This window comes from Microtus oregoni, unplaced genomic scaffold, assembly GCF_018167655.1.
Source record: "Microtus oregoni isolate MIOR12 unplaced genomic scaffold, Mior012 000006F_ref0000085, whole genome shotgun sequence".
NCBI classification, from domain to species: Eukaryota; Metazoa; Chordata; class Mammalia; order Rodentia; family Cricetidae; genus Microtus; species Microtus oregoni.
Window position 1 is genome coordinate 4,751,826 of NW_024543065.1, and position 26,910 is coordinate 4,778,735.

A 26,910-nucleotide genomic window follows, 5' to 3' on the forward strand; every position below is an offset into this window, starting at 1 on the left:
TTGGGTTTTCTGTTCTTTGTTGTCCTCGGGTCTGTGTGACCGGATGACTGTAATTCTGTTTACTTACTATTTACAGTTATAGTGTTTTTCGTGGGCTTAAAGTAACGGGCAACAACTCTTCAAAGGTTTTCGGTAGGAAACACGACGTCTCTTTTCCTAGTGGGAATCGGAGTTAATTTTTTACTACAAGTTTGGATTAAATGTTAAGAGAACTATTTTTTATCATTAAACATCTCCATTCTTTCCACTGTTCTTCACAAAGTTTTTAAAAAGAAATCACACCAATGCCTAGGCTCTTTAGCAATATAAAGAAAGATTTATTTTTGAAAGTAGCAAAACTTGTTTGAAAAAAATATATTTCTTTGAGTGACTTACTTTATAAATGTGACTGTCAAAGTCAGCTATTCTATGATCTACACTTTACAACATATTGTACAAAAGATACACATTGATAGGCTCTTATTATCTATTTATATATAATATATAATTACATATTGCACTTGGACCAGCCAGGCTCGCAGTCATTCATGGCAGACGTTAATAAAGTTAAATAGATGGGAATCTGTAAGTACAGTTGGTCTCCTTTGGTTTGGAAACGAATCTCCTCGTCGCTGTTAAGTGTTCGCGCGGGGTGGGATGGGGAGAGGAGCGCTGCAAGGCTGCAGCAGAGACAGGGAGGGGAGGGCAGGGGTCGTTGCCCTCGCTGGCCCACTGCCCCTGGAGCGCAAGGTTCCCAGACTCGCACCTCCAAGGTCAGGACGCGGTTGTTCCACACAAACGGCTCGCGGTCACCACTTCCTTTAAGTCACTCTCAGGCTTGCCGGCCACCATAAAGGGCCACGTCTGCAAGGGAGAAGAGGGCGGAGGAGGTAAGAACTCTTGGACAGGGGGGAGGGGTCAGCCCCGAGCCCTAGTTACCGGAGGGGCGCCTGCAAGAGGGCTGTGAGCACCGGAGGTCTGCGGTTTACTAGGTGTGTTAATGCCTGGCAGGATAAAGCAAACAGCTTCAGGTGGCGGCGGCGGTGGACTTTTAGAAGTATGGCGAAAGAGGTCTCATTCTGGTTTTTAAGTGAAACCCTTATAGGAAGCCCAGCCACAGCCTCAAGGAAGATACTCTAGGGATCTGAGCACGGCCGGTGGGTAGGATGGCTATCCCAACTACCGTCTGCAGCTAAGGGTCCTCTGAGACACTGGTCCAGCATCCAGGCCTTCTCGCTTTTATTGACTCCCGTTTCTCTCCCAATCCAATTCTACCTATGACTACAACTTGAAGTCAGTCAGTATCCCAGGAAGGGTGTGTGCGCTAATAAAAGACATAGTGGCATTTTAACTAAGATCCCTCTATTACGGAGAAAGCAAAGTTCGCCTCTTTCCTTTTTTCTTCCTTTCTTTGGGTTGTTATATAATAAAAAAAAATAAGTTTTCTTTGTTTTTTGATACTTAAAGGTGAAATTAGCAGCAATTACAAATGTTCTGATCGATAATCTCATTCTAGTTTTAGGCTGTAAAAAAGGCTACTCAACATCCTAAAAAAATAAACTTTTATTTGGAGGGAAAATATTTTTCCTGGCAAAATGTGTTTTAGCATCCCCTCCCCCAATTCCTGAGAGCAGCTGAAGGAGACGACTCAACCCTTTCTGTGAGTGCCCGCCAGAGGGATATCTCAACCTTATCATATGTAAACAAAGTCCTTAGTAAGGTGGCTTCCCCCCCCCCCCAAAAGCCTGCACGTTTGAAAATGAAATCAAACGAAGAGGAAGTTAAAAAAAATCCTAAACAGTAAAAAGCCTCTGAGAGAATTGGTTCAGTAATCAGCATTTGCTTTTCAAAAATTAGGGTCAACTCACGTCCAACGAATTATTGAGGAAAAGCCAAGGCGCTCTTCATTGTGACTGATCGGACCTATGACTGAAATACTCTTAAGTACTCAAAGACCTGTGCGGATTTACTGATTATGTTGACAGTAGCTGGAATTTCTGGGGTTTAAAAATGGTAATCTACTTAGACAAGCACAGAATATTTAAGTAGCCTAGGGATTTGCATGGACAGTTATGGAGGTGGAGGGACATAAATATGTCTGTATTTAATAGTTCTAAATATACTCGGGGACAGAACGGAGTTGGATGTTTACAAGAATCAGAAGGGGAGCTTAAGTTTTGCTCCTAGCTAAAAAAGATATAGTCAGACGTCTTATGGGTGGCCAGCATCTTGTCAGTTTCACAACAGCGGAAATGGCGCTGGCACCCTACTCGGGGATCCTTCATTTTTGCCAGCTGAATACCCTCGGAAATCCCTTAATGGGGTGCCATGTCAAACCCTTGCACAAATCACTCACGGGATCTCAGGACTCAGTGCAGAAAGCCAGGGAGCTGCGTGGAGCCCGCGCGAAAGTCCCCGGACGTGGTAGGCCAGCAGTGACCAAGGTGTCAGGGAAACGACCGCTTTCCCAGGCCCAGCGAGCAGCGAGGGAGAACTCACCAGGTTGACTGGGTGAATGTAACCGTTCTCGTACTTGTCGTTGGCCAGGATCTGCCTCAAGTGCGCGATGTAGCTGGACGCCAACCTGAGTGTGTCCAGCTTGGAGAGCTTGGTGTCCGGGGGCACCCAGGGCAGGGTGGTCTTGAGTCTGGAGAAGGCCTTGCTCAGCACCCGCATGCGGGCCCGCTCGCGCGCATTGGCTGCGTTGCGCTGGACCTGCTTCCCCTCCTGGCTGACCCCACTCAGTGGGCTCTTCTTGGTGGGCGCCTTCCTCCTCTTGCCCAGGCCACCGCGACCCTTCTGTGGGGACCCGTTCTCACAGTTGGAGCCCTCCTCGGTGCTCTCGTTGGAAGTCACAAACTCCTTGTTGGAGTCCACTTTCAGGGAGTCGCATTCCAGCATCTCCACTTCTTGAAGGTCTTCTACATCACTGAGGGAGCCAGTGGACATGTTTAGAGGGGGTGGGGAAGGAGGGAGGGAGGGAGAGAGAGAGAGAGAGAGAGAGAGAGAGAGAGAGAGATTTTAAAGGGCCTTTAAAGAATGGAGCTGCCACTTCGTGTATTGGGGTTCGAGTTGAGATCTGGCAGCCCAGTCTCAGAGCTTCCCCTGGCTGAATTGTGGAAGCGACCACGAGGGAACCTGCGACAGGGAAACCAGCGCTCTATTTCCCCACCCTTGGAGTCCCGGCCTTAATGGAGAGAGAGAGAGAGTGCCGAGGAATTTGGTGAACACTAGGAATTTATCTAGGGAATAGAGAGGCGGATCCATGCAGCCCAGGGGAGGGGCCTGGTAGGCCCTACAGACTTCCTAGACCCCTTTCAGAAGCACAGGAGACTCTGAGGCACAGACCCGGGTTTCCAGCAATTCATTGCAATGTGCATGTACCAGTTTCTTTCTTCCATCCTGGTCCGAGGGAAGGGGATATTAGCGCTACTCAGCTTGCCCCTGCTCACCTCCTAGCCCCCCCCCCCCCCTTCTCTAAGGGAATCTCAACTGATTGTTACTGAGAATCTCAGAAAGATGGCCAGGTCCTTTGCTCTTAGTGGGCCTTCCCCCTAAAGCATCTCGCAGGCAATCCTCCTCCATCAAAATGCCAATTAAAATCCAGCTGGCCCTGGCTAAGACCCCATAAGACCACAGGGTCTTACGAAGACTGCATTCCCATGTACTGGGTGATATCAGCAGTCCCAAAGCCCTACCAGTCACGATGAAGAGAGACTTATTTTACCTCGGTCGTGTCCACCGATCCAAATTTTCGAAAAGCAAATGCAGATCACGGAGCCGATATTTTTTTTCTCAGATGCACTTTACTGTTTCAGTTTTACCTGAGGTAAATTGGGAAAAAAAGCCTTTAGCGGAATCTTTGTGGTACTGGAGAGGAAGAGAAACGAAGAAAAAAAAACCCGCCATTAATAAACTGTTAATTTGAAGGTACTGGGGAACTGCTAGTGTATAGGAACACATTTGACATGCACACGTACACACACACACACACACACACACACAGTGCTGGCTGGGGATGAGGAGAGAATGAGAGAGATCATACGATTTTGTGGAGCATATTTTGCTAGCTGAGAATCTTTTCCTAGTGGGATAAAAACTTTTGTGCAAATTCTTGCCAGACATTCATTCCACAGGGTCTTAAAGAGTCAGTCACTCCCGGACATCTCTTTGCCTGACACCTTTCATAAAAACTGCAGATTTCCTGCTCAGACCGCTGCCTTTCTCTTCTTCTCCATTGCTCTTGGCTACCAGGTTTCCCCATGGAAAGCTGGCTTAAGAAGACGCAAGCTGGGACATGACTTTCGGAAAAGACCAGCGTCCAGCCTTAACTCCACCTGGGACCATCTTTCTCCAGGAATGAGATGATTTTCTGGGGGGTGGGGGGGTGGGTAAGAAGAGAAGCCAAGGGAAGCAGAACCTAAGGATGGAATAAAATAGGTGCTAAGGATCCAGGGAGATGAGATGGCTCTCTCCCGCCACCCCCACCCTGGTCTTACAAATGGGACACTGAGAGGAAGGACAGGAGAGACACTAGAGGAGCTCTCAGCATCTGACTCTGTTCCGCTCAGATCTGCCTCTCTAATCCAGGCTCAGATGGGAATTCACCAACCTCTAAAGCTTTGTTTTGTTAGCAGAGATTTGTTTGCTTTCCCCCTATGCTGTAAACTAAACAGATTGTCAGCAAATCAGTCTTTATTAATGAATTAGTAAACCCTCTCCCCCCCTCATAATATCTTTCCTGAGGATCCAAAATTTGTTAATCACCAGTATAGAGATTTATGAGCTCTTATTTTCTGTTGTTTGTGCAGGTGGAGATTTAAATGACCATATCCACTCCTAAGATTTATTGCAAGAGTGATTGATGTTATAAACGAGGAAAGGACTCTTCCCACTGCAGAGATGACAGAAATATCAAGTTGAAGTTGCCTTTGTCTTCATGCACAAATGAGCGAGTGCCACAACACAGACGAGTTTAAGAGGAACACCCAGCAAGCTTGCTAGAAGGTTCCTTGCTGATTTTCAAAATAACCTTCTTTGATTTGCCCAGTGCTCCCTTTTCTCTGTTTCAGTAAGATAGGAAAGCTGCTAACTTTAAGAATTAGGAGCTATATGAGAATGGGCCAACACTTTGTGGGGTGTGTGTGTGTGTGTGTGTGTGTGTATCAACTGAGATGACTGCAAAATAGCCACAAGTTTTTATTTGCCTTATAGAACGAGGTGATGATTAAGAATATTGACAATGCCTTATTACCAGATTGCTAAACTGTAGAAATTTTTATTTTCATTCTTGGGGCCCCACCCCATTTGTCCTTTCCTTTTCTTTTTGGGCAAGAGTATCAACCACAGAAACACATTCCTCTGAGGACTGCTGCTCCCCACTACCCCGCCCTGTGTTGGAAACTTAAAAATAGCAGTTTCTAGAACGGAGCATAGCTAGTCATTATATCATAACATAGTTTTTATGACTGCAATTAATTTTCCTTTATAGCAATGTAAGCAATAATTAAGTCTCCTGGCTATTTATCTCTCCGTGATATATTCAGGCTGGTAAGGACGGACTGGAGGATTGGTAATGAGGTTTGAGATATTTCTGAATTTTTGCAAGAAATGGACATCAGTTTGGGGATGAGATGAGAAGAAGGCTACCCTTTAGGTATCTTGGTGCCAAATTCTGAAGAAAGGAAATTAATAATACTTTTTTTTTCCTCTTGAATTGTGTATCTATCTCTGCTAATAAACATTAAGGGCTAAATGGGTGGAGAAAAGTGACTGAGTGTTGGATTCCACTGAACAAATCGGTTAGGCTGTAACTTAAGCTCTGCCAAATCCCCCCCACCCCAAATATAAACTATATTCTGTGAGAAGAAAAGCACTTTGGGAAGCTAATTAACCCTTACTACAGCCAGAGGATTGCTTTGAATGTGGCCATTTCCCTGCAGTAAACAGAAGACTTTAAACATAGGCGATAGGGCCATCCTTACCTTACTTCTAAATCACTGCTCATGTCCCTGCGGCATCTGGCCAATTTATCGCACACTTGTAACAATTTGTTTTCCCAGAAAGGCTGTCTTTGAAAGATTTTAGTGCTAAGAAAAATTTATCTCCAAAAGTTGTAAAATGAAGATTAGGGATGGAATGTGTCCTTGAACTTCAATCCTGCTTTATCAGCTGATGCATTTTCAGGAAGTTCATATTTGATTCCACTGCACTTGGATGATTTGCCGCCCCCCCCTCCTTTTTATGGGAAGGAAAACATCACAAGCCGGCTTCTTTTGAACTGAATTCTATGCCACAACTTTATGTTTTGGGGATTGGGAGGAATCTTCCTTTAAACAGAAATTTTTTTATGCTTTCCTTCTACTCGCAGCTCACGGCTAGAAGGCATCCTAGATAATCACCAAAAGGGTGCTAAACACCCCATCTTCTATATTATCAATGAATTGTCTGTAGATCAGTTGCCACAGTACTAAGATTTATGGTGGACAAATGGCAATAATAACAACTAGAGAAAGATTCCTGGTGGTTCTTTGGTTCACATTTTGTATCCCATATGATCTGTAATTCAGGGGTTCTCCTGCCCTCACCTGGGTGTCTTAGCAGCTCAGGCTAGCCTGAAACACCCTATGTAGCCCAGGTTATATCTTCTGTTTCTGTTTCAATCTCTGGAGTCACAGACTGTGTCACCACTGGGAGCTCCTAATGTAGTTTTGAAGGCAGCTCAGCCCATGTAGTTGAAGGTCTGGGTTTATTCTAGGGAGCAAACGATCTGAACGAAAATCAGACTTTGGGAGGCAAGCACTTTACTAAGCCAGATGATGTCCTGTTTTCTAATACAGAAAGGACGGAAGAGCTTCCGCTGCATTTCACGCAGGGTGCACTGTTTGCATTCTTTCAGATTGTAAGGGTTACCCCTTGTTATTTTGGTCATTACTACAGAAAAGTCTACTATATGAAATTAAAATGTTTATTAAAACGTGTTTCGGAGGCTCTTCCGGGTAACGGTGAAGTCATGGAAAAGTGGGTCAGAATGACTGTCCTGTATCTTATCACAAAGTTTGAAAGTGAAATTTTCTTGTTTTCCCGAGAACGAATCTCTTGGGCCTCACAGGAGACATCTCTAAACTGTATATTAAATACAGTGTATGTATATTATATTGTATATGTTGTAATAGATACACAATTGTGTATACCTTGTATATTAAATACAGTTGTTGACGGACATGAATAAAAGCAATTTAACTTGTGGGTGGGGGTCCTTCTAGTCAGGTTAGGAGAAGGTGGGCCAAGAGGCAGGTGCTTAGGATGAAGATTGGACCCTGGAAAGGTCAGAGATAGTGAAGCCTGCCCTCAAGCACATGAGATATTTCCAGGTACGATCACATTGTAAACAGAGACATATAGTAATGTGTTGTTTGAATTGGACTGGCCAAGGGGCAAAGAAGCCTCACATGGTCAAATATTCTGCCCCCACAAGATATCAATGCCAGTACTGCCTTGAGCCTATCTCCTAGTTTGCCTTGTGATGCCCCCTCCACAAAGTCATGGTGCTTTGGATGTTTTCCTCCTTTTTGAAGTTGTAAAATAAGTATGAGGAAGTTTGTACTGTTATGCCTTGTTTCTTAGGTAGACCTAGTAATAATTTAACACTGATTTACATATGATGAGGTAGACATGGACTTTACTGGTAAATGAATCTTAGAAACCTGTTTAAAATAGTTTAGTAACATACATGACAAAAGGACTTTGTTAAAATAAAAAGTTCTTCTCTACCAGATGACCAATTCAAGGGCTATTCATTCAAGAAATCTATACCAACACAACCACTCTCTTTTCACCTTTGCTTTCAGCTAAACTGCAATGGAAGTAACCAAAATAATTGGTTTAAATGATTACAATAGTCTTTTTTGTTTGTTTGTCTTTTTTTTTAAGGTAAGATCTCATGTAGCTCTGCCTGGCTTAGCATTGAACTTCATACGTCGCTAGGTCCTTCTGCCTGTGTCTCCTAAGTGCCGAGCTCACTGATTACCCAGATGTCTAGTTTATGCTGTGCTGGGGACCTGGCTCAGAGCTTCGTGTATTCTGGATGAGCACTCCATCAATTGACTCACACTTCTAGCCTTACAGTAGTTAGTCTATCTCCTTCTTGAATTTTTTCTTTTCTTTTATTAGGAGGGTTTTACTTGCACGAAGCAGGCCTGTGCAACCGACCACCAGTTTCTTTGCACAGTGTGCAAACCATCCCAAACGCTATTATCACACTACCTCACCTACTTTCAGTAGAAACAGCCTTATAAAATTACTGGTTTTTGAGAGTCGATCAATACAAATATGTGAGTTAGGAAACTGGTTTAATAAAAGCCATTGGCATCTACGAAATCTTTCCATATGATCTTTTAAACTTAATATCAATTTGCTTATGGATCAGGTGGACTACAGGTGACAGTAGGTGGAACTTTTTTGGAAAAAAAATTTTTCTAACATACTTTCAAAGTTTGACAGACGTTTATAGTTTTAGTAAGATGAGAATTAGTAGCTTACAAAATCAAAATTTTATTTTCTAATACTTTGGGGGCCTGTAAGTTCAAGATCAGAATACCAGCATGGTTGGTTCTGGTCACATCCCTCTTCCTGGCTTGCAGATGATCACGTGTGTAACATATTTCATTGATATTGCATACACTGAGAGACAGACAGATACAGGAAGACCTCTTCTTAGAAGACCACCAGGCCAATGAGAAGGACACACCATGATGGCCACACTATAATTGCTTCCTAACATCCCTCTCCAAATAAAGTCAGATTAGAAGTCAAGTCTTCAGCAAATTAATGTTAGGAATTTAGTCCACAAAATTTGCCATTAGAAATTAGAACTCCCGAAATGGTTCTTATTGAACTTACAACCAATTATGTGTACAACCATAGCCCTCAGGCCTTGGATGCCTTGGCTTTCTTTTCTTTCTCTTTGTGACGAAGAACTGTCCATCTAGACTCATGGTCTATGATGAGGAAGGACCCCTGGATTCCAATTCCTGAAACTGGCAGAAAGAGGAGACCATTCTCTAGTTAAGAGCTTAAATCAATTTTCAAGAAACATTAGTGGTAGAATTTAGGAATTTTTTTTATTAAAATTTTTTTTTTTATTAAAAATTTCCACCTCCTCCTAGCCTCCCTTTCCCCTCCTCCTCCACCCACTCCCCACGCCCCAGTCCCCTCCCTCTCCCTCTCCAGTCCAAAGAACAGTCAGGGTTCCCTGCCCTGTGGGCAGTCCAAGGTCCTCCCCCTCCATCCAGGTCTAGGAAGGTGAGCATCCAAACAGGCTATGCTCCCACAAAGCCAGTACATGCAGTAGGATCAAAACTCAGTGCCATTGTCCTTGGCTTCTCAGCAGCCCTCATTGTCCACCATATTCAGAGAGTTCGGTTTTATCCTATGCATTTAGAATTTAGGAACTTTTTATCAGTGCATTTTGAGAGCACCACACAGACCCTACACAGAAATAGACATGGGTTAGATCCATTTAGTCATAAAATATGCCACTTGTTGAGGGGTTACTCCATAGACAAAACACAGATGATTGATGACTGGGGGCTGTTCATTTGGTCACTCTGACATATGATAGATAAAGTCAGTATTATTTTAGGCTAAAATGTTAGGCAGATACCAAACTTCTCTTCACAGTAATAAGTAAGATAGTTTTCCTTTTAGCCTGATTGCGAGGATGACCAAGGCAAAACCATTTGCCTGGGAGGAGTCCAGTGCTTCTCATATGAATTTGAGCAGAAAGTCAAGCTACATGCTGGGTGGAAAAAGTGAACCTTCTACCCCGCCTCTCACATTCTAAAACAGCAAAGTCATTCACAGAATCGTGATCTCTGTTCTTTTTACATTTATCTCTTAAATTAGTCTGTCTCAGTATAACACTTCTGAACTGAGTGACAAGGAACAGTGTCCAGATTCTGCATACATTCTTATCTAGTTATAGACTTGAACCTGGGCAAATCCTTGAACTGGATCCCTGACTTTTCCTCTTCGACGTAACGACTGCTGGATGGGTCCTGTAGTGTTAATTATAGTTAGCGCTTAACATGTAGTCAACAGTTATGATATTAGTGATTGCGAGAGTTGCTGTTGCTGTGATGGTCATCTGAGTGCTCATTTTTGTTTATTTCACTTTGGGCCAGTGGTAAGATTGTATAGAACCAAAGACGTTCAGCCAGACAGGGCTCGGGCTATCTCAGTAGGTAGAGCACTTTGTACAGCACGCACAAAACCTTGGGCTGGATTACCAGACTATGTGAAACTGGCCTCGAGGCAACGCTTACATTGGGAATGTAGAGGCAGAAGGATCAGAAGTTCAAGATACATAGTGAGTACTAGGCAAGTCTGGGTTTTATGCATGCTTGTGTTATAAAGAAAACAATCAAATAAGCAAAACAAGCCACATACACTTCCTAAACAGCAAAGTGCCCCAGAAACTTCCCATAAATTCTGCAGGTTAGTTTTGAAAAAAAAAATGCTGTTAGCCAGGAGGTGGTGGCACATGCCTTTAATTCCAGCACTTGGGAGGCAGAAACAGGTGAATCTCCGATTTTGAGGCCAACTTGATCTACACAGTGAGTTCTAGGACAACCAGGGCTACACAGAGAAACCCTGTCTCAAAACAAACAAACAAACAAACAAACAAACAATGTACTGTAAATTCTTTCCTTGTGGAAAACCACTGAGTTTTGATTGGACAGACTTCTGTTGGGTTTTCATGGCCTCCTTTGGGGCCTTTTCAGTTTGCATTGTATCTTCTAATCATACATGTAAGGGAGAAGATTTACTCTCTTTTGAAGTTAGAGAAACCTTAAAAGGCAACATGAATACAGCATGTTCAGTTCAGGTATGCTCTCCTTGACATACAAAAGTCATTTGCCTTGTGGAAGACGCTGGTTTTAGACACTGCATGGGCTCTCCTCCATGCCATGTGGAGCTCCCCAAAGAAGAATGTTGTCTGTATGTTCCTGCAAGTGCTTTTTTGTCTTTCACCTATAAAAGTAATTAAGCAATAAAACATTTGTTATCATTTTCTAGAATACTCATAACTTTTTTTTCCTTTGAGACACAGTTTCTATGTGTAGCCTTGGCTGTCCTGGAACTTTCTTTGTAGGCCAGGCTAGCCTTAAACTCAGAGATCCATCTGCCTCTGCCTCTTGAGTTCTGGGACTAAAGGTGTGTGCCACTACTGCCCAGCTAAATGCTCTTATTTATTTATTTATTTTTTTTAAAAAGTAACTGGTGTCAACATAAAAAAAAACCAATATTTTTAAAAAAATATTTATTTATTTGTATTTTATGTACAATAGAGTTTTGACCACATATATGCCTAGGTGAGGGTGTAAGAACCCCTGGACCAGAAGTTACAGACAGTTGTGAGCTGCCATGTGGGTTCTGGGAATTGAACCTGGGTCCTCTGGAAGAGCAGTCAGTGTTCTTAACTGCTGAGCCCTCTCTCCAGCCTTAAAAGCAGCATTTAATAAAATGTAAGAAAGGCATTGTATGTGGATGTTGGTTAGATGGTACCACACTTGGGTATCTCCAATTTTTCTCTACAGGAAGAATATTGAGACAGGTCGCGGCTTTAAGGGTATTTGTTTCTGCAGTTGTGAGACATATCAATACTCTTCACTCATGTTACTTCCGCACAGCCAAAGCCATCAGTGAGCTTTCTTCATTAGGCTAACCTTTGCCAGTTTCCTTCGAGAATGCACAGAGGGCACATGAGCTAGTGTTTGGGGGGAACAGCTTAAATCATTTATACTTCTTCTTTATTCCATAGACCTCACTGTAAATCTTCAAACTATGTTGAGGTATTTTATATTTATTCTCTGATAATATAGCATTAAGACTGGGTCATATTGACATAAAAGTGCCCTCTTTCATCTAAAATTATATCCCAGAGAGTGAGACTGATTTGTCTAAATCATCCTTAATCCTTAGCTTTGATGGTATGTACAATGGCTTACTTCAATGATCCCTTCTATCTTCGTCGATGAAACTTGACTGATAGTTGCAGACTTGCGGCGGGGGGGGGGGGGGGGGGGGATGGCAAATGACTCTGACAGAAGAAAAGGGGAGTTTCAGAAGAGCACATTATGGCAAGGGTAGAGGTAACTCTATCGTGCAAGAAACTATTGACCTGCCCACCGAATTCCTGAATCCTCTGCCTGCGTGCCAGGAAGGAAAATAAAGTGTGTGGTGCTCCCTGTAATTCTCCTTTATCTTGACATAAGATCCTTTGGGATTGGCTACCATTTCAGCATCCCTACTCCCATGTGGCCTGGCAGCCTGGGGCTGTCTGTGCAGTGTGGGATCCTCAGCTCCTGAGGAAGTAACTGCATCTTATCCACCCAGATGCCATCATCAAGAGCAGGTCTTCTCAGGTTACTGCATTTTTCCCACTCCGACTTTACTTTCAAACTGGCACACAGTTTGTGTAAGTGTTAAAGCTTAGTAGACCAGACCTGTGTTTTGTTTTCAAAAAGCACTGCCACAAGTTTTCACTCCCAGCACATGGGTAGCAGAGTCAGGTGGAGCTCTGTGACTTTAATATCATCCTGGTCTATATGGCAAGTGCTACGGCTGAAGCTATGGAGTGAGACTCTGAAAAAATAAATGAGCCAGACTTAGCATTTCACAGATATGACAGCTTTTCTTTTCTTTCTTTCTTTCTTTTTTTTTTTTTTTTTTACAACATAGGGTTTCTCTGTGTAGCCCTGGCTGTCCTGGGACCCTCTCTGTAGACCAGACTGGGCTTGAACTCACAGAGATCTGCTTGCCTCTGCCTCCTGAGTGCTGGGATTAAAAGCGTGCGCCACCATCTTCTGGCTATTGCTGTTCAATTTTTAGCAACTTAATTTTTACACAATAAAACCCATCCTACAATTTAATTTTAGTAAATTTATACAATTGTGTAAGCATCGTTACTTCAGTCCAACTGCATTAATTATTACTCCAGCTTCTAGAGCCAGGCCATCAGACTGCAGGCTGTCTGTAGATTTGTCCATACGATACTTGTTGTATGGCATGTGCTATAAAAGCTATAAAGTAGGCAATCATAAAGTATTCCTTCTTTTAGTGCATGTTTTTGAGGTTCATTGATATTTTGGCATATTTTAATGTTTATTTCTCTTAATTACTGACTGATATTGAAATTTTTAATGAGCTTCTTGGCACAGTATGGGAGCCCAGACCCACCTAAAAACTAACACTTAACAGCCTTTTTAACATTTATTTATTTATTTGTTTGTGTGTGTGTGTGTGTACATGCATGAATGCACACATGTGGTAATGTGCATGTAGAGTCAGGAACAACTTACGAGAGTCTGCTCTCTTTTTCCAGAATGTGGATCCTGCGATTAAACTCAGGTTTTCTTTTAATAACTTAATTTTTAAATTTTTTATATTTTGCCAATTTCATATAGAGGTACATGATTTCTTCTCCATTTTTCTCCGCACTTCAATTCCTTTCCTGTTCCTCTCTCAAATTTTTGACCTCCTCTTCATTATTATTATTACACACACACTCACTCATTCTCTCTCTCACACACAAAACAAACAAATAACCCCCACCCCAAACCCTAAAAACTATTGAGTCCATTGAGTATTGTTTGTTGTACATGTATTTAAGGCTGACTGACTACTTGAAACTGATAACCCAACAGGGACCTCATTCTGGAGCAAATATTCTCCCTTATTCAGTAGCCATTGTTTCCAATGCTTCATTTAAAGACAGCATCTTGTGGAAGTTTTTCCACCCATGTGGGTGTGTCAGTTGGTGCTATCACTGTGAAGGTCTTGTGTAGGTAACCACATGGTTGAGATTTCATGGGTAGAACACTCGACCCTCAACAAATAAGCTTCTTTCTGTAAGAGACAGAGGCAACCACAGAGATCCACAGCAGGTTAAAATGCAGAGAACAAGAGGGTGTGTGGTGCCTAACTGCAGCTGATACATCTACAATGCAGCCACAGTATCTAAGGTGCAGGGCAAATCACCGAAGGGAGAGCAGAAAGACTATAAGAGCCGGAGGACCTGGGCGCCTGCTGGGTGACACGCTGAGCCATTCCCCCAGTCCAAGGCCAGCATTCTCGTGTTCAATTTAGCTACTCTATATTACTGAAGGGATTTTTTTTTTTTTTTTTTTTTGGTTTTTCGAGACAGAGTTTCTCTGTGGTTTTGGAGCCTGTCCTGGAACTAGCTCTTGTAGACCAGGCTGGTCTCGAACTCACAGAGATCCGCCTGCCTCTGCCTCCCGAGTGCTGGGATTAAAGGCGTGCGCCACCACCGCCTGGCAACTGAAGGGATTTTTGAAGAGAAGCAAGATAAACATAGCCTGATAGTACCAGAATGGTGTGCGACGACTCCTTGTCTTCATTGAAGTTTCTTTGGGTGACAGCACTACAGTTGGTTCTCGGGAGATGCAGGAGTCACTAGCCTTTTCTTTCCGCCATCAGGTCCCGAGGAAGAAACAATATCATTAATATAATCTTGTTTATTTTTAAAGATTTCTTTAAAAATTGAATTATATGTATGCATGTGTGTGCGCTTGTGTGCATGTGAGCACAGTTACACTCAGGGGCCAGAGAAGGGTGCTAGATTGCTGGAGCTGGACTTACATGTGATTGTGAGCTGGCTGTCAGTGGGTGCTGGGAACAACACTGGCTTCTCTCTGGAGTCATATACTCATTCTTAACTTCTGAGTTCATATAGACACTGAGATACATTTTGTTTTCACCGAAAGCCCCAGTGCATTAGTTACTTTTTTTTTTTGTTTCTGTGATAAACTTACCCAACAAAAGCAACTGAAGGAAGAAAGAGTTCATTTTAGCTAGAATTTTGAGAGAAAAGTCTGTCATGAGGGGAAGACTTGGTAACATGCATGTAAGGCAGATGAGCCCATGGAATGTACCATCAACAGTCAGACTGAATCTTGCTCCTCCAATTATCCTAGTCAAGGTACTTTCTCATGATATGCCCAGATATTTGTCCCCTAAGAATCTAAGTGAGCAATTAGCATGGCGCACATAGGTATAAAGAGCAACAAATTGAATAATTCCAAGATAGGCAAACAACAGCTGAGAAAATTATGTGAACCATGTCTATATTAAACATGGGGAAATCAGTGGACTTATTGGCTTACGGGGTGTTGAATGAAAATTTAAGCCATAAAATCACATGTGATATGATTGTCGAAGGGCGGATAATGACACTTATAAAACCATAGGCATAGGAATTGTGGAATACAAAGTTAGAAGCAGTGATCTTTTCTTTTAAACTTGGGGCAAGGTAGAGGAATATAATTGGGGGAGCACAAACATAGAATCACGGGCATCACATTGTTGTGGGTCTTATGTTGAATCACCGACTCTAGGTGTTTTTAATTACTAGACACATTATTATTTTTACATGCTGTGACAAAGTACCTGGTAATAATTATTCAGGGAAGGAAGGGTTTATTTTGTCTTAAAGTTTGAAAGGATACAGTCCATCCATCTATCAGGGGGAAAGCAGGGTGTGAGGGGTGAGCATGAGGTGGCTGGCCACAATGTGTCTATAATCAGGAATTAGAGAAGAATGTAGGTAGCCACAATGTGTCTGTAATTAGGAATTAAAGAGAGAAGAATCTAGGTCCTCAGTTCACTTTCTCCTTTTCCCACTTCATTCAGTCTGGGACCCCAGACAGTATTACAGTGTCCTTCAAATTCAGGGCGGGTGTCCCCTTGTCAGTTAAGCCTCTCTTGAGACTCTCACAGATATACCCAGAGGTGTGTCTCCTAAGTGATGTTACATCCAGTCAACAATGAAAATTAACTCTCTCATTGTGCTTCATAAAGGAAAATGTATCACATAAATTCTATTACTGCAGATAAAATATTAGTTATAGACTGATCTGATATATAACTGAAACAAACCCAACTCGATGCCATATGTTTGAGGAGCTCAATAATGTATCTTCTACATCATTGTGAAAATATTTAGTTAGAAAATTAAAAGCGCTGAATATTTCACAGCTTTTAAAGGAAAATCCACTTTTCCAGTTCAGCAATATACTAGAAAGATTAACTGTTGAAAGCAGCAACTACATTTGTCTCTGGGAACTGATCATCAGCAGTTTTCCTCTTTCACCTTTTGAGACTTTTCACTACTCATTAAGCAAGGGAGAGGAGGTGAAATTCAAAACGCTGAATGTTATTTCAGTGTTGGTTAGCAATCTGTGCTGGTAAGGGTTGCAGGACTGGCACTAAAATTAATAGCCAAATTAAAGTTTTCGGATGAACTGAAATTCACTTTCTTTTTTTTTTTAATTTATTTATTTATTAAAGATTTCTGCCTCCTCCCCGCCACCGCCTCCCATTTCCCTCCCCCTCCCCCGATCAAGTCCTCCTCCCTCATCTGCTCAAAGAGCAGTCAGGGTTCCCTGACCTGTGGGAAGCCCAAGGACCGCCCACCTCTATGTAGGTCTAGTAAGGTGAGCATCCAAACTGCCCAGGCTCCCCCAAAGCCAGTATGTGCAGTAGGATCAAAAACCCACTGCAATTGTTCTTGAGTTCTCAGTATTCCTGAAATCTCAAGGTCCAAGTCAGGAGCAGAAGGAGAGGGAGCACGAGCAAGGAACTCAGGACCGCGAGGGGAGCACCCACACACTGAGACAATGGGGATGTTCTATCAGGAACTCACCAAGGCCAGCTGGCCTGGGTCTGAAAAAACATGGGATAAATCCGGACTAGCTGAACATAGCAGACAATGAGGAATACTGAAATTCACTTTCAAATGTTTTCTGTGACGTTATGTAGATAACTTCTCAAATAAAGAGAGAGTTTTGAATGGAGCTTGTACAAATGGCAAAAAACCTAATTGGATCTAAGAGAGAAAGCAATTGTTTTTGCGAATAGGTAAAAGCCTGAAGACACAACTGGTTCACACAGTGATGCTTAGCACTTAATTGTTAAATTAGTTCAGTTGTCTCTTTGACTTCTGGGTGTTAGGTTCTGCATGGAATCAGACCTGCTGAGGGTTCTTAATCAATATATGGATGTCCCACACCACTCCTTTCTTAATGTCCTCTCCTTTCTCCACATCTATCACGTATCCATCTATGTATCTGTGTATATATGTATGTACGTGTGTATGCATGTATGTGTATGTATGTATATATGTGTGTGTATGTGTGTATGTATGTATGTATCTATCTATCTATCTATCTATCTATCTATCTATCTATCTATCTATCATCTCTCTTCATTATCATCCCCACCATCAATATCATAATTTATCTCTTATTCAAACAGATAGAAGTCTGATTTAAATGAAAATTGTATATGATTTATTTTAAACACTCGAGTACAAGGTATTTTTTATGATAAGCTTAGTATCCCCTTCTCTTCCCCCTACTTTTCCCTTTTCTTCCAGAGTACCCAGGGCCATGTGAGGGCCAGGCAAGTTCTCTTCTACTGACTTGCATTGTATGGCAGCATGCATAAGTGCTCTTCATTCTAATAGTTATATTATATACTATTTTCACCATATATTAACTACTGTCTGATTCATGAGATTTTTGAGCTATTAGCATTTTTTCTGTTATTTCAAATAGTGATACATCATTTAAGTTGTTTTCTTTGCTTGTATCCTGAAACATTATATAAAATGATGACCTCAAGTTGTCTTTAATCACAGTGATTTACACAACTTATGTAAATATGGGTCTTCTCAAAGCTGTATTGTTCATTTTCTCTCATTTAATGACCACAACCATTTTCTTCCTTCCTTCCTTCCTTTATCTTTTATTTTCTTTTTATGTTTTCCGAGATAATGTTTGTAGTGGTCTGAATGAAAATGGCCCCCCCTAAAGACTCATGGGGAGTGACATTATTGGAGGTGTGACCTTGTTGGAGGAAGTGTGTCACTGGAGGGTGGACTTTAAGTTTTCAGATGCTCAAGCGGGGCCCAGTGTCACTATCTTTTTCTGCTGACTGTGGATCTAGATGTAGGACTCTCAGCTACCTCCCCAGCACCATGTCTGCCTGCATGCCACCATGCTTCCCACCATGACGATAACAGACTAAATCTCCTAACTGTGAGTCAGTCCCAATTAACTGTTTTCCTTTGTATGTGCTTCCATGGTCATGATGCGTCTTCAAAGCATTAGAAACCCTAACTAAGACAGTGTTTCTCTCTGTGTACTCCTAGATGCCTTGGAACTTATTCAATAAACCAAGCTAGCCTCAATCATAGAGATCCTTTTTCCTCTGCCTTCTGAGTGCTGGGTTTAAATGTGTGTGCCACCCCCAACTGGCAGCATTTTCAATTTTATTGAGCATCTCTACGTATATAGCTCTATAGTTAGTTCCTACTCTGGATTTAGTTTCCAAAGATCAGGAACAAATGTTCGCTTGTTTATGACCACTTTCATATGAATATGTCTTATAAACACTATGCTCAAAAAAAGTCTTCAGGCCTAAGACAATCAAAATGTGGTTTGATATGATATGTAACATAAAGCAAAATGTAATTAAAAAATAGACATCATCAAATAGAGAAACCAACAAGGTTTTGAGATATCAAAAAACATCAGATTTGTCAAGGCCTTGTGTGCTTTGGAAAGTTATGATGGACAAGACCTACCCGTGCAAGGGGACTCAGTCTTCATTATCCCCTCTTTCCTTTCCTTGTCCTTCTTTTCTTCAAGTTGTACTGGCTAGGCAAGTGCTGTGTCCTTGAGTTATAGCCTGAGCCTTAAAGGAGCTCAGTTGGATCATTTTGGTCATAGCTTAGGTCACTTTAGATGGTGTGAACAGGAACCTGTTATTACCTGTGTAATAACTCAGGTGAATCTTGGATAGCTTGAGAAAGTAATCTTTATTGAGTATTTTAATACTACTGTAAAAATACTGGACAGTTAAAATTGAAATAATTTTCTTTAAGTGGACAAACAGCTAACTTTGTCATGGGTGTTCTTCATGTCCCCAGGTTTAGCTAGAACAACTGAGGGGTAAAAACAGGGAAGGAGAGCTGAGAGGTTTGCTTCTGTATACTCAACATTCATGAAGACATACTTTAAATTCAAAGTATAAATGCACTTTAATCTATGGTGCATTATAATTTATGTGAATTGTTTGGAACATTTACATATGCCCAAGGCTTGTGAGAATTTTAATTGAATATATTTGATATCATCACTATCACACTTGAGCAGTTTTGTGAACTTACAGGTTTTGACTGGTAGTGTTAAGTAGCATTCACATTTAATTAAAATATAAAACCAGCAATTTGATCAATTTATAAAGCACAATTAAATATATATAATAATTCTATGTGAAAGTTGCCTCTGAAAACTGAAGTTGGATATTCTGTCCTCTGTGGTCACTTTTTGTTTGGCATTTACTAGAATCTTCCAAATATCAGATCATATATGAACCTGCAGACTTTCCATGTGTATATCTTTTGTTCCTCTTCATTTCCACTTGGTCTTCAGGCCGGAATAGAATGTGCATAGTTATTATACCTTATGAGGCAGTAAGCTCTCTTTGAAAACAATACTGGACTCAAGTTTTCCTCTTTTCATCTAACACGTTTTGAACTGACCTTTCTCCGGCTCAAGCTGCCTTCTAGGTTTAAATACAGGGTCCAGTCAAAGGACTTCTGTTTGATGTGTGTGGTTCTCTTAAAATGGAGACCAGAAGTGGACCTAATTCTGTTATATCAAAATCTTAAGTATTTAAGATTCTCAGAGATTTTTGTCTTGAAGTGTGTATTTTAATAGCTATTTGATAAAATACAGAAAGTCCATAGTATTTAAAATTATTTTGTTAGATAGGACAAAGATTTTCATAGTTATGGGGCTTAACTAGGCACTTGGAATTGGGATTTACAGTCATTAAATCACTAAAAGTTCACCACACATAATGATTACATGCTCTTGAAGCACTGAATTCAGGTATACATTCAACTATAATAATAACAAAAATAATATAACAAAACAATAACCACCACAACAATAATAATAACCAGAAGCATATAAGAAATAACAAAGCAGAGCATGGGTGACAAGAGCTAACACTAATTAGCTAGTGTGTGTTTGCTGATGGGTGTTCATGTGCCTCTGTACAGATCTCGCATTATTTTGCTGATGGATGCGCATGCACCTGTGTACAGATCTTGTATCATCTGCTAGTCAAGTACATGATGCTAAGGAGATTAGTTTTGCCCCAGCTCCTACATCCAGAAGGAACCAGGGCTAAAAATATCCATCCAGCTGCCTCCAAAGACCTGTATCCTGTGTCCCATCAAGTTCTAACTTCTGTTCTGCTTCTCCCATTTGCCCATTTCTCTCTAGAAAATTCAATGAAAGGAAAGAGAGTCCCAGTAGCCCAAGAATCAATCAATCTCCTTCTGCTTTAGACTGACTATCTTGCAGCCAACAAACAAACATTCATGGTTTTTTTGTGTGAAAAGAGGTCTTTCTACCCAATAACCTTTAAGGAAGTTCAAAGGAGAAACACAGGCAGAAAGGCTAAGTCTGTCAAAAGGCCATACCATAGTCTGATAAAATTATGTTTTCTAATTTTCAACAAATGTGATCATTTTGTAAAAATACAGTCCTTGGTAGCACTTACTTCTACATTACATATTAAATGCTCATAAAATTACAAATTTGCTTTCACAGTGCTGTCTCTAAAAGCACTGTTTTTTTTTTTTTGTAGACAAATTTGTTGATGCCCCAAGCACCCTCAGATTTAAGAAGAGAGGCACACACTACAGAAAGTGGGCTGAGGGTTCAACACAGCATTATTTTCAGTCTTCATAACCATGTTGCCAAGTGGGAGCATTGTGAAAGTTTACAGATATAAAACCAGATGGTCTTGCTGGAGCTGTGATCTGTCCACGTTGAATCAGTCCAGGCAGGGAGACGCTCATGGAATGGATACAGGCCTTTCTGATGGACAAGGCCCCATTGCTTCACTCTGCCTCCTCTGCCTTCTAATTACCCCTTGTGGTTGATCTGGTTCTTAAGTGAGAAATTTCCAGATAGATTTTTTTTTGTTGTTGTTAAATGAACTGGAGTTTTTTCAAAGACATATTTTTTTTCAGATCTTTTGCGCAAAATAATAATTCAAACTATTTTAGAGACATGGTCTGGTATCTTTGTAATATATGTAGACACTTATCTTTGTACAGATGTGTACTAGCTAATTAGTTAAGTCCACCTGATCTTGAATCTCAAAACTGATATACTCCCATGCCCAAGGGTCTAGGCCAAGGACAGAGAAAGCTTTATTTCATTCTTCAGGGATCAACTCCATTGCAGAAACCAGAGACCCAGGACTCATTAGTGAGATCTCACCCTGTATTATCTTCAATGTAGAATAACCCGTCACCATTTCTGTGACTTTACTCCCTAAAAATCTCTGGAATTCATCCCACTTCTTCTATAGTCCCAGTCCACATAAGTGGGAAATCACCATTCTCCTTCAGACGAGTCCTTAATGGGGCTCGTTCAAAGTGGTCTCTTGACATCTTTTGTTTTACCCACTTTCTCCATTTTCGTGATGTAGCCACACTGGTCTTTGAACACAAATCTACGCAAGTCAGGGTCTGTTTTTATTGCATTTGGGTTGAAGCTTGCCTTGGTTGCCTTGAGATCCTATAACAAAATACCTTACAGCAGGCTACAGTAGGTGACTTGTAAGTTCTCAAATTAATTGCTCACAGTTTTGGAGAATGTTATACTGTCTCATTAAAGTCAAGGACAAAGGCTGTATTATCTCTGCTAGTATGTATTTTGGTTCTGGGAGTCTTAACCAAGGCAATTAAGCAAGAGAGAAATTAATGAACAAAACACCAGTGGAGGAAATTATAATCACTTTAGGTGATAAAGCTGCATAACTTCATAATTAGAACAATTATAAGAGAAGTTGAAAAGTCATAGAACACATAAGAGAATAAATAGACATGATAAATTGATATTAAAAGTTACACCTTTTTTTTTCTTGGCTTTTTGAAACAGGGTTTCTCTGTGTGACAGTCCTGGCTACCCTGGAATTTGCTTTGTAGACCAGGCTGGCCTTGAATTCACAGAGATCCACCTGCCTCTGCCTCCCAAATATTGGGATTAAAGGCGTGAGCCGCCAACACTCAGCTAAAAGTAATTAATTCTTGCAATAATTTTCCAGAAAATTAAAACCAAAGGAGGACATGTGCCATGACAGTCACAACAAAGCAAATTATCCAAGCCTTGTAGGGCCTCAAGAAGCAAGGCTCAGGTCCTCGGCAGAGACAAGCTTACTGAGTAGCTGCTGTTGCCTAATGCTGTCTTAGTGGTTTAAAAGGGGGCTTCTCATTTAACGCCTATTGAGTCTTCCTGTGGGAGGAGTCATTGTTTTTAGTTTTATCTGGCACAGAATGCATCTGTAAGCTGCCTGGGGATAATAACTTCAAGAGCTTTTACTTAGTCACTATAATTTCTCATGTGCAGTATTTACTTCACAGAGGAACATTTAAAAGACTGGGAGGGGCAGTGGGGGGGTTGTCTCACCTTAAGAACATAGTCAATCTTGACTCTGAACTAGCAATACTTTGAAGATGTTACTTCTTATTTGGCTGATACATTTAATATACTATCCATAAAATGTGTGCAGACTTTGAATAAGCTTGGTTGCTTGGTTCTTATATTGCATTTGAAAGGACAAGTAATAAAGTTGTGAGGAAGAAGGGTGCCATATATTAGCATTTATGAAAGTAGATTAATTTAAATAATTGTTTCTCAATAGCTAAGTGAATAGACCCATTTTTCAAGTTCTATAATGAGCCCATAAATCCAAATACAGGTGCAAACTTATAGAGTAAGTGAAAATTTAGATTAATGAGAAAATGTATTTGTTAATTTAAAAAAAATTGTCAGTTAAGCCAGACTTAGCAATACATGCTGCAATCCCAACACTGGGGAGTTTGAGGCAGGAGGACTGCCATGAGTTTGAAGCCAGTCTAGGCTACATAGTGAGTTTCAGATCAGCCTGGGCTATAGAATGAGACTCTGTCTCAAAAAACAAAGAAGTATAACACAAAAAGCAGAGCAAAAAGAGTGTCATAGAAAACTTGATGTTATTACTTGTTCTTCCGTGGCATAATTGAGAAAATAATTTTTCATTTTGCATATATTTACTCCTTTTTGTTCTTATAACTTCCTTAATTAAAACAGTTGTGCAGATTATTAATTTTTCCTAACCAATCAATTCCTCCAAATAGTGCTTAAGTCTTGCTCTGTAGCTCAGGATGGCCTAAGGATCACTAATTAACCCAGGCTGTGTTGAAATACGGAGCGGCGGGCTGTGTCCCGCCACCCGGCTAGCTTTACCCGAAATAATTACACGGAAACTGTATTCTTTTAAACACTGCCTGACCCATTAGTTCCAGCCTCTTATTGGCTAGCTCTTACATACTGATCTAACCCATTTCTAATATTCTGTGTAGCCTTACCAGGGAAGGTGACTTACCAGGGAAGATCTTAACCTGCGTCTGTCTGGAGTGGGAGAATCATGGCGACTCCCTGACTCAGCTTCTTTCTCCCAGCATTCCGTTCTGTTTACTCCGCCTACCTAAGGGTTGGCCTATCAAATGGGTCTAGGCAGTTTCTTTATTAATAAGAAATCACTCCCACATCATTGCTGGCTGCCTTTGAACTCTTGGCAACCTTGCTTGAGCCTCCTGGAGAGCTGGGGTAACAGGAAATGAGTACCTCACCCAGATTTGTTTGAATACTCTAGGGATTCGGAACATTGAGGTCAAATTTTACCATAAATGCATACTGATTTTTTTTCTTTTGTTGCTTAGGCATCTGTCGAAAAGATCAAAGCTGTGTCTAGTTTGGCTAAAATAACCACTTGAACTGGAACACAAATGCATTGATCATTTTAATTTCTATGTTGACTAAAGCAGATATTCTTGTAGTCAGATATTCTTGCAATAGGTCTGTCAACTCTACAGGAGCTATTGTAGTAGGGGACCTGACTGAGCAGACTCCAGACCTGATGGGCCTGCTCAGAACTTGCCAGTTCTCCGGGGCTGTCCCTGAGGGTAGCATGGTGGGAGCAGTCTCTACAGATTATTGTCACTCTTTATACAACAAAAGGGACAAGTTAACGCTCACTCTACAGCTAAATTGGCTCTATTTTCAGCAGCCAACTACATGCAGACACCTCCGTTTAACAATGTCAACTTAAGCCACCCTGGAAGAGGGGAAGGACCAGTGCTGTGATAAATGGCCAGTCAGTCAGTTCATTGTTTTCTTTCCAAGAGAAATCACAGCCAGATTCCACTTTATCTCACCCTGACTTTTAGCAAGATAGATAGCCACGTGAAAATTTCAGGTTCAAATAGTTTCCATCAAAAAGGATTAAGAAAAAAAAAAAAACCCTTCACATTCTGGCCACACATAACCTTTTTAACTAAAGGGATTTGATTTCTTTTACTGTGTAAAGAGGAACTTGGTTGAGATCACTTTCCTAATTTTAGGTCTTTAACCAGAATAAAGGCACAGGAATAAACTTTTCTGTTTAAAGCACAGGGCAAGTATCAAGAAGGTTTTGTTTCTGACCCTTTAGATTCACCGTGTGCTTGCATTAATTATCCTGGAAGCCAGGCAAAAATTGTCATCGAAAGTATATAGTGCTGGTGAAATTAAATGCTTGCATTTGCATTTGATTGCATTGCAACCTAAACATTTATCCACCTATTTTGCTGGTGAATAGAACAAACGTATTTAAAACGCATTTTACCGTAGTACTTAATATGACATCAAAAAAATCAGAAGACAAATTAAGTTTATAAATACAGAAAAAATATTGGCAGTAGCTTAAATTTTTCAGATTAGGTTTGGAAACCATTAAGCACAGGGGCTGCAATCAACTAGAGACTCCATGATATGGGGTTATCTCCAATTAGGACCCCAAGATATGTAAAAGACATCCTGAGGTTGCCAATCCAAAAAGGATTTTTACCCAGGTGGGCCCTTCAGGGGTCACCAGTAAGACACCAAAGCTAGACCTCAGATTTGATGACCTCACGGGAACTTGGAGAGATCCGGGTCTAGGGAGAAAGGACTGATCCTCGCCCTCACCCCCAGACTCAGCAGCCAATCCCCTCAAATGGGAAGGGGCACTTGGTCTTAGGGGCTGCCCCCAAAGTGTGCCAGCAGGTGGTGCCGCTTCTGGGCATGCCCTTTGGGGACCAGAGGTGCGTGGGTGGAACCTGTCTTCTGCTCTGGTGTCTCCTAGGGTCACCCGGACTGAACTCAATTTGTCAAGGTCTCACATCTAATCAATAACCCTCCCTCCAGACCTGTATGAAGACTAATTCAAATAAATAACATTCACTCTTGCGGTGCACTTCAGCTCATTGCCTGGTTTTAAAGGCTCTACCTTTGGTACCTTCAGGGAGGGCTGATCACAACCTCTGAGGAAATGTCAACCATCTTTATCCCCCCCCCCCCCCCCCCCACACACACACCGCTGCAGCCTCTGTTCATCCTTTTGGGTTCTCGGTCCCAAAGACTCTCAACCGTTCGAAGTGCCCTCTCTGGTCCCTAGGGTAAAGAGCAGGTAAACCTCACAGTGCCTCTCATTTTGTTTGCGCGCAGTGGGGGTGGAGGGGGTATGGAGAGGGTGGGATGGCTGTCTGCAGCGATCTCTCCTCTGGGATCTTGTTTATTTCACAACCATCCCCATTCCCGCTGCGCTAAGCTTATGAAGAGTCTTCCTCGTCCTTAAGACCTTTGGCCAAGCAATCCGGATCTTCCAATTTCCTCTGAAATCTTTCAAGCTTTGATCCCAAACTTGCAGCTCGATTTCCCCCATCCTGCCCCTCTGGGATCCCTCTGGTTCCTTGCTCAAAATACCTGCTGGCGCCAGAGGACATTCACTTGTAACAGATACCCAGGGAGTGTAAAAGCAACACCCTGTTTCCAGGGTCATGTTCCTCCGGGTTTTCTGACCCATCAACGTGTCGCTTAGCGAACACCAACACCCGGAATTACCGTGGATCCTGAGTGCTCGCTGGACGATCAGGGCCCTTTTAATAGAGTTGATGATTGCTATCTTGCACGTGTTTTCTCGTGCACTCTCTTTCCCTCTCCCCCAGCAGCTCAGGGCATGAGGGGTTCTGTGAAATTAACGTGCGGCCAGAGCTGATCCGCAGGTAACTTGTGAGCCCTGGAAAGACTTTCAGTAAACGTCAAAGCATCTAAAATAGGAGATTTACTACATTTGTTTCTAAAACTGATGTTGAGATGGCGGGGGCCGGGGACTAAATAAATTGCATTCATAAACTACAGAAAAGCTTAACAGGTGACTTCGTTTTGCAATTTGTGTATTTCAGTTCTTTTTTTCCTTTTTGCATTTCACTTGTAAAGTGAGCTGGCTCGGAGGAGAATCTGTGTTATGCAAATACAAATGACCAAGACCTTGAGAGAACTAGGCAGCAGGGAGCCTTGACAAACGTGAGGAGAACCCCTTTTTCTCTCTAAATGTTTCTGTCACACTGGTTTTTTCTCACTAAATAACAATGTTATTTTATTTTTTTTCCAAAGAAGCAAAACCTACCCATCCACTAAAAAGGTCTTTTTGATGGACTGGAGAAATGGCCCCATGGTAAAGAGGCCAGCTCTTCCTTCAGAAGACTCAGGTTCAATTCCCAGCACCCCCATGGCAGCACACAACTGCCTCCAGCTCCAGTTTCAGGGAATCTGACATCCTAGCACAGACATACATGCAGGCAAAACACCAAGGCACATAAAAATAAATAAATAGTAAATAAAAGACTCATTTGACTGTCATGGGGTTATCTTACTCAATGTTTTTTTTTTTTCCTTTGTGATATTTTCTTGCTATTGT

At 41.6% G+C, this 26,910-nt stretch overlaps 1 protein-coding gene across 1 annotated transcript; it reads right to left on the minus strand.

Moving 5' to 3' along the window:
- Positions 1-302: 302 nt before the first annotated feature.
- Positions 303-3,165, minus strand: Tcf21 (transcription factor 21). Its single transcript, XM_041654193.1, has 2 exons — positions 2,479-3,165; positions 303-843 (listed from the first exon to the last, which is right to left on the minus strand). The coding sequence occupies exons 1-2, from the start codon at positions 2,926-2,928 to the stop codon at positions 754-756; spliced, it is 540 nt and encodes a 179-aa protein (XP_041510127.1). The 5' UTR covers positions 2,929-3,165; the 3' UTR covers positions 303-753.
- Between the last annotated feature and the right edge of the window lie 23,745 nt (positions 3,166-26,910).